Below are 11,588 nucleotides of genomic sequence, written 5' to 3' on the forward strand. Positions count from 1 at the left end.
CAAATGATCAGCCCCTGGGGATTCTTTTTGGTCTAATGTTAGCAAAGCATCCAGGACTTCTTTATCAGTGAATTTCCAAAAAGAAAACTCCTGACCAGCATTTTCAGTATCATTCAAAAGGTTTTCACCATCAACATCCAAATGACTATTTTCAAGAGCTGGCTTTGAAATACATTCAAATATATAGCCCGCAGAGATAAAATGGTGATTAAATGCATTAATGATATCAACTTTGTCAGTAATAGGGCCAGAATCTAAATGTATTTCTTGGGGGAGGAGAGAAGAGGAGACACAACCCTTCAGTGACGTAACAGCTTTCCAACATTTAGCTGGGTTCCCTGTACATTCAGATAGTGTTTTAACATAATAGTCAGATTTTTTAGAACTAGTTTTACACACAGATTTCTCAATCGCCTGAAAGACTGCCAGTCTGGGCCCGAGTCTGTGAAGCTAGCTTTGGCCCAGGCAGCATCTCTGTTGTGTATGACTTCAGATAGCTCTGAACTGAACCAAGGGCAAGACCTATTTTTAATTATCAGTTTTTTAAAGGGAGCATGTTTATCTACAATACAATTGAAAACATTTGAGAAGTGGTTAAGAGCCAACTCTGGGTCAGGTATAGATGCAATACAATCAAAGTCACCAAAATAAAGGTCACCAAAAAAGGCCTGTTCATTGAAATGTTTAAAATTATTCTTGTTGATAATAATATGCCATTTAGCAGACGCTTTTATCCAAAGCGACTTACAGTCATGTGCGCATACATTTTTACATATGGGTGGTCCCGGGGATCGAACCCACTACCCTGGCGTTACAAGCGCCATGCTCTACCAATTGAGCTACAGAGGACGGATCTAGGCATCCGTATATCCCTGACACATACAATGGGACAGTGGTCACTAATATCCAAAGCAAATACCCCACTCACAGCATTTTCCTCTGGAGTATTTGTAAATTTGATTTCGTAGGGTCCTTTAAGTTTGGACGAGTAGGCTTTGTAATCAGCTGGGTCAAATTTAGATTAGTACAAAAATCCTTTAAACAGTCAGTATCCTGCGTTTGATTTGAAGCCATTCTTGTGATTATTGTGATTTTGCTATTCATTGTAAATGTTTTTGGGCCTAGGTAGCCAAGTTGTATCTATGATCGTATGCTATCTATTCATGTTTTTTGTATGTTCTGTTTATCTGTGAATTAACCAATGATATCAGGCCACACCCGGCCATGATTACAGACACCTGTGTGTGTCCTTTGACACTATATAAACTAGTGACCCGCAGTGTTTGTCATTATACCCTGATGAAGACAGCTTGTCTGTCAATGTTGGTTATTAGGTTATTAAATTATTGCATCTGAGCTCCTAGAGTGTGCTGCTCTCCTTTTCTTTTTCAAGTGTTCTACTCCGTTAGCCAGCACCTCGCCTAAATAGGTGTGCGTTTCTTTCGCCTCTATAAGTATTTAGCATTCCAGTGTTAATACTATTGTAATTATTCTGCACTATAGCCTATTTATTGCCTTACCTCCATAACTTGCTACATTTGCACACACTGTATATATATTTTCTGTTGTATTTCTGACTTTATGTTTTTTACCCCATATGTAACTCTGTGTTGTTTTTATTGCACTACTTTGCTTTATCTTGGCCAGGTCGCAGTTGTAAATGAGAACCTGTTCTCAACTGGCTTACCTGGTTAAATAAAGGTGAAATAAAAAATTAATACATAAAAATAAGTATCCTGCGTTCCCCATGCAAGATTAAAATCTCCAGCGATCAACACCTCTGGGGTAGTAAAAATGGCAATTAAATCAGTGAGTCCGTTTAGTACACACTTCCTGGTGGAGGGTGGACGATAGATTCCTATAACTGTTATTTTTGAGTTTGAACCCAACTGAAGACTTAAAACCAACAATTCAAATTGTTTAGGACTGGAGGTAGCCTTTAACAGAGACACAGAAATAACATTCTTTGTGTAAATAGCAACACCACCACCTTACCCTTTCCTATCAGCCCTAAACACATTGTAACCATCCATAGCAACCTCAGTCCCGGGTTTTATCAGTTTCAGATCAAATAAAAAATATCAGGGTTTGCTTGAGAGGTCCAGATCTTGACATGATCCATTTTAGGTAATAAACTACGAATGTTAAGATGTAGAAATGTCAAACCTTTTCTGCATTTAAAATCACACAGAGTTTCAATACAAGTCAGATTACTTTGAGATTTCAGAACAGGAGACTCAAATATTGGATCATACCTATTAGGAAAAGAAAACAAAGTAGGAATAGCAATTACATTTCTGGTTAGCACCATTAGGCATGTCACCACTTTCAGATACAACATGTGAACTCACAGTGACCAAAGAGGAGATGGTGAAAACGGACTTACATGTAATGCTAATACTGTCCTTACATCAATTTAGTTGACCAAGAACCTTTCCAATGTTTGATGACAACAGCTGGGAGCCATTTTCACCCAGGTGAATGCTGTCTTCCAATCAACAATGATGTTGGGATTTTATCGCATTTCCAGTGCCACAACATTAGATAGTCATTAGAGTAAATAGAATATTTGGAGGGAATATGTTTGATGAACACAAAATAATGTTCATGTCTTCTGTCCCTACCATCCCACAACGTGCCACAAGCTTCCATGTCTTCACCAGAGGAGGATCTTCCCTCCACCTCTCAACCACTGGAGAAACAAAGCAAACGCTCCATCTTAGTGAGGATGTGTTCAATCATCAAGAAAGGCTGTGTAACACCTTCAAACAGGACACCGTAAAGGACTAAAGACTCACTTTAGTCTATTTATCATTAAATACGGTTGCATTTAATTAATTGTATTTGGGGTATTTTCTGAAACTATCTGATCTTACATTTTAAACAGTGTGAATGTAACTTGTGCTAGAGTTACCTCACCAGCAGTTGGTAAGATTTCTTCAATACCGTACAATGTCTCCAACAGCAAGATGCACTGTGGTACAGTATTGTTAGAGAAGGAGAAACCTTTTATAAATGATTGGGCACAATGGTTAGGTTTGGTTATATGTAAACCTTAAGTTTACATATTCAAAACTCAAATTATTAACTATTTGACACAATTCTGAACCTTTAACATCTTTAATCACAATATTCCCCAGTATTATAAATGGTATTTACAATATGCGATTCAACAAACATTCAAGTGGTACAAGCAGTGTATTAAAAGTAAAAAAAAACTTTTTGTAAGGGTACATGTACAAAACGCGTTTACAAAAAATTAGTGGCAGTGAATTTGGGTCTAGTGAGAAACTTGTCTAACACGAGGTGCACTGAATATTGTAGGGATTCTTTCAGATGGTCCCATATGGACAGGTAGAGGAGCCAGTCTACAAACCGGCTCCTCTGATGAGTGGATAGCATGTGCAGTGCAACTCTACACCAGTGTCTATTTTTCGTTCTTCACAGCATTGCCCCCAGTGCTGCTGAAAGACAACGCATCTTTTAGTCCCGTTCCCTTCCTTATCCCAGTGTCCAGAGATGTCCCCTCAAAGAGCCGAGCCATGAAGGCCATGCCGTCCTCTCTGATGTAGGACTTTCCAGCGAAGGTGTAGAGAATGGGGTTGGCACAGCTGCTGATGAAAGCCAGAGCGGAGGTCACAGCACGACTGGGCTGCCATACCATATCTAGTCTGCATAGAGAGCGAGAGAGTTAATGTTGTCGTTACAGTCGTATTACTTATTGTATGAGTGTTGGTGCTTATGTTAAATTTAACTTTAGCTAAATGGAGGGGAAATATGTTGGGTCGGTTGGCACATACCTCTTTTTCATTGTTGAACCGTCTTCAAACTGTTCAGCCACTACCTATGAGAGAAAAAATGTACAATCATTCCTTCATTGTAAAATACTACAACTTCCTATGCTACACTCCACACTCTGAGTGAAATTGCAAGATAAACAATATCATATGATCACACACCTCTATTATGTTAATGGAGTGATATGGCAACCAGAAGATGCCAAACATCACAACGATGGCCAGGATGAGTTTCTCACTGCGGACCTTGCGACGGAACTTGGTCTGTCTGAGGCGTCTCAGGATGCAGACGTAGCTGCTCACTATAACCCCATACGGAACCAGGAATCCCACTACTGTCTCAAAGGTGTACTGGTACACCACCTGAACATGAGAAATTATGTAACGATAAACTGAACACATGTAATGATGGCATAGTGCAATACCAGGCTTATTTAAACATGAATGGGTCTGTCATAAGATCTCAGCTAAAATGTAGGATTGGTTAGGATTTATGATGTCAGGAAGAAAGGGAGGCTCCTGTGATCTTAGTAGTCATATAATGACTGTACCTGTATCAACATGTAAACCTCTTCCTAATCCTGAATAACTATATACTTAAACCAGAAATAATTTATAATGTATCTAACTCCACTATGAACTTAATATTCACTTATCTCTTGAACTTACATGTTGAGACAGAGTGTGACCGGAGGCACACACCAGGCGGGTTTTGTTCTGTTCGTCATGATCATCCCTCACCTCCCTGAACAGCAGAGCAGGGATAGAAATGAAGAACACCAAGACCCACATCACAGCTATTGCCCGCACCACCGTCTTCTTGCTGGCCAGGGCCGCCACTCGATGGGGCCACACCACCGCAACTAGCCTGTGCAGGCTCATCAGTGTGATGAGGAAGATGGAGGCGTACATGTTAGTGTTACACAGGTAAAACAGCCCCTTGCACATGGGGTTGCCAAAGTCCCAGTTCTGCCTGGCCAGATAAATTACGAAGAAGATGGTGAGGCACATGAGAAAGCCGTCGGCACACGCCAGGTTGAGGATGAGGAGAGTGGTTACGGAGCGTCGGCGGGCACGGGCCAGGATGCTCCAAATGATGAAGAGGTTTCCTGGGACGCCGAGGAGGAAGACCAGGCCCAAGATGAGGGCTCCTATGGCCGTGGTGGCGTCGTTACTCACGATGCTGGAATCCTCAACAGTGTCTTCGGTGAAGAGGACAGGGGTGGAAGTGGACTTGTTGACATAATGGAGGAGGGAACTGCCATTCTTGGCCATAGTGAGGGTGATTGGCTCTGAGGGAGAGAGGAAGCAAGACGTATAGAGTTATCCATAGACTCTGATGGCTACTGTGTCTACTGTGTGTTATCAACCTTCAATTTCAAAAGCAGCACTGAGCTTGGGTCATTGACCAAGAGGATGACCTACATAAAACACATTAGATATCAGTAGACATTTTACTTATTGAAGCTAAGCTTATGATTTTGATGTAAAGGTTTTAGTCGAGGGCTCAAGGTGCTGACTGTCATCTTCAATCTCTGTGTGATTAAAGAAGTTAAGGAAGGAGATGGACGAGTAAGAAAAAAGGAGGAAATCATTGTCATTGGCCATTGGGATGGTTATTGGCTCTGAGGTAAAGGAGGAAACAAGAGCCCCGTTTATACCTGTTGCTAACATGTGCCCTTTGTCTTGATCTTTTCTACATTCTGATTGTGCCCAGGCTACATTTTTAGACAGGTGTAGACAATTAAAAGACACATTGTGATCTAATTGTGATCATATCTTCCTGACCACCTCCAGAGTTAGTCAAGCACGCATTGTGTCTGGATATCAATCGAGTGTAAACAGACCTGGATGGTGAAACCATTTAAATCATCATTATAATCATCACTCTAAAATCATTGACAGGTAGCACCATTGACTAATGTGGACAGAGTGGAAGGATAAGAGACACATTTAATACAATGTGTAGACGCGACAGATCACACGAAACTCATGTTAGCACAACGTGTAAACAAGTGCTGTTATTGTGAAGTGGAAACGTCTAGGAGCACCAAAGGCTCAGCCGTGAAGTGGTAGGCCACACAAGCTCACAGAACAGGACCACCGAGTGGTCTGTCCAAATGTCAGCACAAATTGTCTGTCAAAACGTCAGCACAATAACTATTCGTCGGAAGCTTCATGAAATGGGTTTCCATGGCCGAGCAGCCGCACACAAGCCTAAGATCACTATGCACAATGCCAAGCATCAGTTGGAGTGGTGTAAAGCTCGCCACCATTGGACTCTGGAAACGCGTTCTCTGGAGTGATGAATCACGCTTCACCATTCTTGTCAATCAGGCTATGAACAGGGCAACAAGTTTCCACTTGTGCATCTTTTGTCTTGCCCAGTCACCCTCTAAATGGCACACATACACAATATATGTCTCAATTGTCTCAAGGATTAAAAATCCTTCTTTAGTCTGTCTCCTCCCCTTCATCTACACTGATTGAAGTGGATTTAACAAGTGACATCAATAAGGGATCATAGCTTTCACCTGGATTCACCTGGTCAGTCTATGTCATGGAAAGAGCAGGTGTTCATAATGTCAGTGTAATTGTATTTATACTGGTTACATTTCTAGAAAGAATACAGCCCTTCTTTGGCAGTGTGAAAACATAAACTCTACTTTACAGACTGACATAACAGCAGGTTTTGTTTATTTCAAAAGCTGACCTTAGATCAGTGTAGAGATGTGTCAACATGAGAATCAAGGCAAAGTTACGTCAACAGCAAGGAACACACAGAACCACACAGAGACAGGACGGGCTCATCAACACATGGAGACGAGAGAGAGAGAGGGAAGAGGATGGAATTAGAAAATGTATGAGCAAAATAGGTAAGAAAATCAGAGTTTTGGAAAGAAAATGGGAAATTAATTAGGAATAATTAAGAGATTGGGAGAGACAGTGAGAGGGAGAGAAAGAGAGAGAGAGAGAGACTGAAAATGAGAATAGAGTATGTCCCAGGGAGAAGTTCAGGATATTTTCATCCACTCACCTTACTACACAATCGAGACCTCAGAGGACGATGAAGAGGCTGATGATGAGCAATGGATCTGAGTAGGGTGTGTAACCATATGGTGGGAATAGTTTTGTATTTATCTACACTCTCTGCTTCTCTCTCTTTTCTGACAGCTCATATCCAATTCCCTCTCTCTTTCTATTTTCTTCTTTACAACTGCTTGTTTCCCCCGTCTTTCCCTGCTACTGTGTCTAATAAATGTGCTGTCCCACAAGCTGTAACATGCTGTGAGGGGCGAGAGAGGTGTGTCCTTCATTTAGTCTCCAACCTCTCTCTCTCTTTCACACACACACCCTCCACAGCGGTGTTTATACCTGGTGCTAACCGTCCCCATTTTGTCCTGATCTTATCCACATTCTGATTGTGCCCACATTATTAAACAGGTGTAGACGATTAAAGGACACATTGTGATCTGATTGTGATCTTCCTGACCACCTCCAGAGGTAATCAGGCACCCATTGTGTCTGCCCACTGGGCACAGACGTCAGTTCAACGTCTAGTTTTGATTTACATTTGGTTGAGTTGTGAACTAACGTGAATTCAACAAAAAATGTCACAATGTCATTGGATTTATGTTAAAACTTGGGGCGAAAAAATACTAAATGCCCTTAAGTTGAAGACTTTTTGCAAATCCAATCAGTTTTCCATGTTGATTCGACGTCATCACTCATCACATACCCCGTTCAAAGGCACTTACATTTTTTGTCTTGACCATTCACCCTCTAAATGGCACACACACACAATCTGTCTCAATTGTCTCAAGGATAAAAAATCATCCCCTTCATCTAAACTGATTGATATGGATTTAACAAGTGACATCAATAAGGGATAACAGCTTTCACCGGGATTCACCTGGTCAGTCTATGTCATGGAAAGAGCAGGTGTTCTTAGTGTTTTGTATACTCAGTGTACATATATATATATATACAGTACCAATCAAAAGTTCGGACACACCTACTCATTCAAGGGTTTTTCTTTATTTTTACTATTTTCTACATTGTAGAATAATAGTGAAGACATCAAAACTATGAAATAACACATATGGAATCATGCAGTAACCAAAAAAGTGTTAAACAAATCAAAATATATTTTATATTTGAGATTCTTCAAATAGCCACCATTTGCCTTGATGACAGCTTTGCACACTCTTGGCATTCTCTCAACCAGCATGGTGGCTATTTGAAGAATCTCAAATATAAAATATATTTTGATTTGTTTAATACTTTTGTGGTTACTACATAATTCCATATGTGTTATTTCATAGTTTTGATGTCTTCACTATTATTCTACAATGTAGAAAATAGTAAAAATAAAGAAAAACCCTTGAATGAGTAGGTGTGTCCAAACTTTTGACTGGTACTGTATATATATACAGTGAGGGAAAAAAGTATTTGATCCCCTGCTGATTTTGTATGTTTTCCCACTGACAAAGACATGATCAGTCTATAATTTTAATCGTAGGTTTATTTGAACAGTGAGAGACAGAATAACAACAAAAAAATGCAGAAAACCGCATGTCCAAAATGTTATAAATTGATTTGCATTTTAATGAGGGAAATAAGTATTTGACCCCTCTGCAAAACTGTCAGAATCGTCGAATACAGTGGACCAAGGCGCAGCGTGATGAGTGAACATACTTTTTTTATTTGAATCACCACAACGAACAAAACAACAAAACGATAACGTGACGTCCTTGGTTACAAACACTAACCACACACGGAACAAGATCCCACAACACACTGTGGAAACAGGCTGCCTAAGTATGGTTCCCAATCAGAGACAACAAGCAACAGCTGATTCACGTTGCCTCTGATTGAGAACCACACCGGCCAACATAGAAACAAATGAACTAGAATATCACCCTAGCACACAAAACACATAGAAACAACACACCCTGGCTCAACATATCAGAGTCCCAGAGCCAGGGCGTGACAGTACCCCCCCCCCCAAAGGCGCGGACTGCGACAAACATAAACCGAACAGGGGAGGGCCGGGTGGGCATTCCTCCTCGGAGGCGGTTCCGGCTCCGGGCATGACCCCCACTCCCTCTCTAACCCCCCAAAGCGCCCCTGGTCCGGTCTGGCCCTGCTGGCCGGAGTTGGACTGAACACTGGTGGAGCGGATTGCTCTAGCTCCGGAGTGGAGCAGCTGACTGGTGCCGGACCAGGCACCGGTGGAACAGGCACGGGCTGTGCCGGACTGACGACGCGCACCACAGGCTTGGTGCGGGGAGCAGGGACGGGCCGGACCGGGCTAACGACGCGCACCAACGGCTTGGTGCGGGGAGCAGGGACGGGCCGAACCGGGCTGACGAAGCGCACCACTGGCTTGGTGCGGGGAGCAGGAACAGGCCGGACCGGGCTAACGACGCGCACCAAAGGCTTGGTGCGGGGAGCAGGGACGGGCCGAACCGGGCTGACGAAGCGCACCACTGGCTTGGTGCGGGGAGCAGGAACGGACCAAAACAGGCTGACGACTCGCACCACTGGCTTGGTGCGGGAAGCAGGAACGGGCCGGACCGGGCTGGCGACGCGCACCACTGGCTTGGTGCGAGGGGCAGGAACAGGCCGGACCGGGCTGGCGACGCGCACCACAGGCTTGGTGCGAGGGGCGGAACATGCCGGACCGGACTGGCAACACACCCCAGTACCTCTCGCCGTGCCTCTACATTCTCCTTCCCCCTGGTGACCAGTGACTCCCGTAACCTGGCGGCCACCTGCTGCCCCGTCGTCCACGGTGTGAGCCCCCCCCTAAAATTTTTCTGGCCGTCTCTCCTCCCCGTGGGCCAGGCCTCCATGGCCCTCTTCAGACTCTCGCTCCTCTGCTCCCAAGACCAGCCTCTCTCCTCCTCCCGCGGCTTGACCCAGTCGAGGTTGATCTTCGTTAGAGTCCTCTCTGGCGTTGGCTCCTGGACACGCTGCTTGGTCCAGTTATGGTGGGATCTTCTGTCACGATCGTTGGAGGAAGTGGACCAATGCGCAGCGTGATGAGTGAACATACTTATTTATTAGAGAACAAAACGATAACGTGACGTCCTTGGTTACAAACACTAACAATACACGGAACAAGATCCCACAACACACTGTGGAAAACAGGCTGCCTAAGTATGGTCCCCAATCAGAGACAACAAGCAACAGCTGATTCACGTTGCCTCTGATTGAGAACCACACCGGCCAACATAGAAACAAATGAGCTAGATAATCAACCTAGAAACAAAACACATAGAAACAACACACCCTGGCTCAACATAACAGAGTCCCAGAGCCAGGGCGTGACAAAAACATGACTTAGTACTTGGTGGCAAAACCCTTGTTGGCAATCACAGAGGTCAGACGTTTCATGTAGTTGGCCACCAGGTTTGCACACATCTCAGGAGGGATTTTGTCCCACTACTCTTTGCAGATCTTACATTTACATTTTAGTCATTTAGCAGACGCTCTTATCCAGAGCGACTTACAGGAGCAATTAGGGTTAAGTGCCTTGCTCAAGGGCACATCGACAGATTTTTCACCTAGTCGGCTCGGGGATTAGAACCAGCGACCTTTCGGTTACTGGCACAATGCTCTTAACCACTAAGCTACCTGCCGACTTCTCCAAGTCATTAAGGTTTCGAGCCTGACGTTTGGCAACTCGAACCTTCAGCTCCCTCCACAGATTTTCTATGGGATTAAGGTCTGGAGACTGGCTAGGCCACTCCAGGACCTTAATGTGCTTCTTCTTGAGCCACTCCTTTGTTGCCTTGGCCGTGTGTTTTGGGTCATTGTCATGCTGGAATACCCATCCACGACCCATTTTCAATGCCCTGGCTGAGGGAAGGAGGTTCTCACCCAAGAGGCGTACATGTTAGTGTTGCACAGGTAAAACAGCCCCTTGCACATGGGGTTGCCAAAGTCCCAGTTCTGCCTGGCCAGATAAATTACGAAGAAGATGGTGAGGCACATGAGAAAGCTGTCGGCACACGCCAGGTTGAGGATGAGGAGAGTGGTTACGGAGCGTCGGCGGGCACGGGCCAGGATGCTCCAAATGATGAAGAGGATTCCTGGGACGCCGAGGAGGAAGACCAGGCCCAAGATGAGGGCTCCTATGGCCGTGGTGGCGTCGTTACTCATGATGCTGGAATCCTCAACAGTGTCTTTGGTCTTGGCCATAGTGAGGGTGATTGGCTCTGAGGGAGAGAGGAAGCAAGACGTATAGAGTTATCCATAGACTCTGATGGCTACTGTGTCTACTGTGTGTTATCAACCTTCAATTTCAAAAGCAGCACTGAGCTTGGGTCATTGACCAAGAGGATGACCTACATAAAACACATTAGATATCAGTAGACATTTTACTTATTGAAGCTAAGCTTATGATTTTGATGTAAAGGTTTTAGTCGAGGGCTCAAGGTGCTGACTGTCATCTTCAATCTCTGTGTGATTAAAGAAGTTATGGAAGGAGATGGACGAGTAAGAAAAAAGGAGGAAATCATTGTCATTGGCCATTGGGACGGTTATTGGCTCTGAGGTAAAGGAGGATACAAGAGCCCCGTTTATACCTGTTGTTAACATGTGCCCTTTGTCTTGATCTTTTCTACATTCTGATTGTGCCCAGGCTACATTTTTAGACAGGTGTAGACAATTAAAAGACACATTGTGATCTAATGGTGATCAGATCTTCCTGACCACCTCCAGAGTTAGTCAAGCACGCATTGTGTCTGGATATCAATCGAGTGTAAACAGACCTGGATGGTG

At 43.8% G+C, this 11,588-nt stretch overlaps 1 protein-coding gene across 1 annotated transcript; it reads right to left on the reverse strand.

Moving 5' to 3' along the window:
- Positions 1-3,138: 3,138 nt before the first annotated feature.
- ltb4r2b (leukotriene B4 receptor 2b) lies at positions 3,139-7,096 on the reverse strand. Its single transcript, XM_041841296.2, has 5 exons — positions 6,835-7,096; positions 4,467-5,089; positions 3,960-4,160; positions 3,801-3,844; positions 3,139-3,671 (listed from the first exon to the last, which is right to left on the reverse strand). Exons 2-5 carry the CDS (start codon positions 5,070-5,072, stop codon positions 3,428-3,430), a joined length of 1,095 nt encoding a protein of 364 aa, XP_041697230.1. The 5' UTR covers positions 5,073-5,089; positions 6,835-7,096; the 3' UTR covers positions 3,139-3,427.
- Positions 7,097-11,588: the final 4,492 nt, after the last annotated feature.

The sequence above is a fragment of the Coregonus clupeaformis genome, chromosome 21, assembly GCF_020615455.1.
Source record: "Coregonus clupeaformis isolate EN_2021a chromosome 21, ASM2061545v1, whole genome shotgun sequence".
Lineage (NCBI taxonomy): Eukaryota > Metazoa > Chordata > Actinopteri > Salmoniformes > Salmonidae > Coregonus > Coregonus clupeaformis.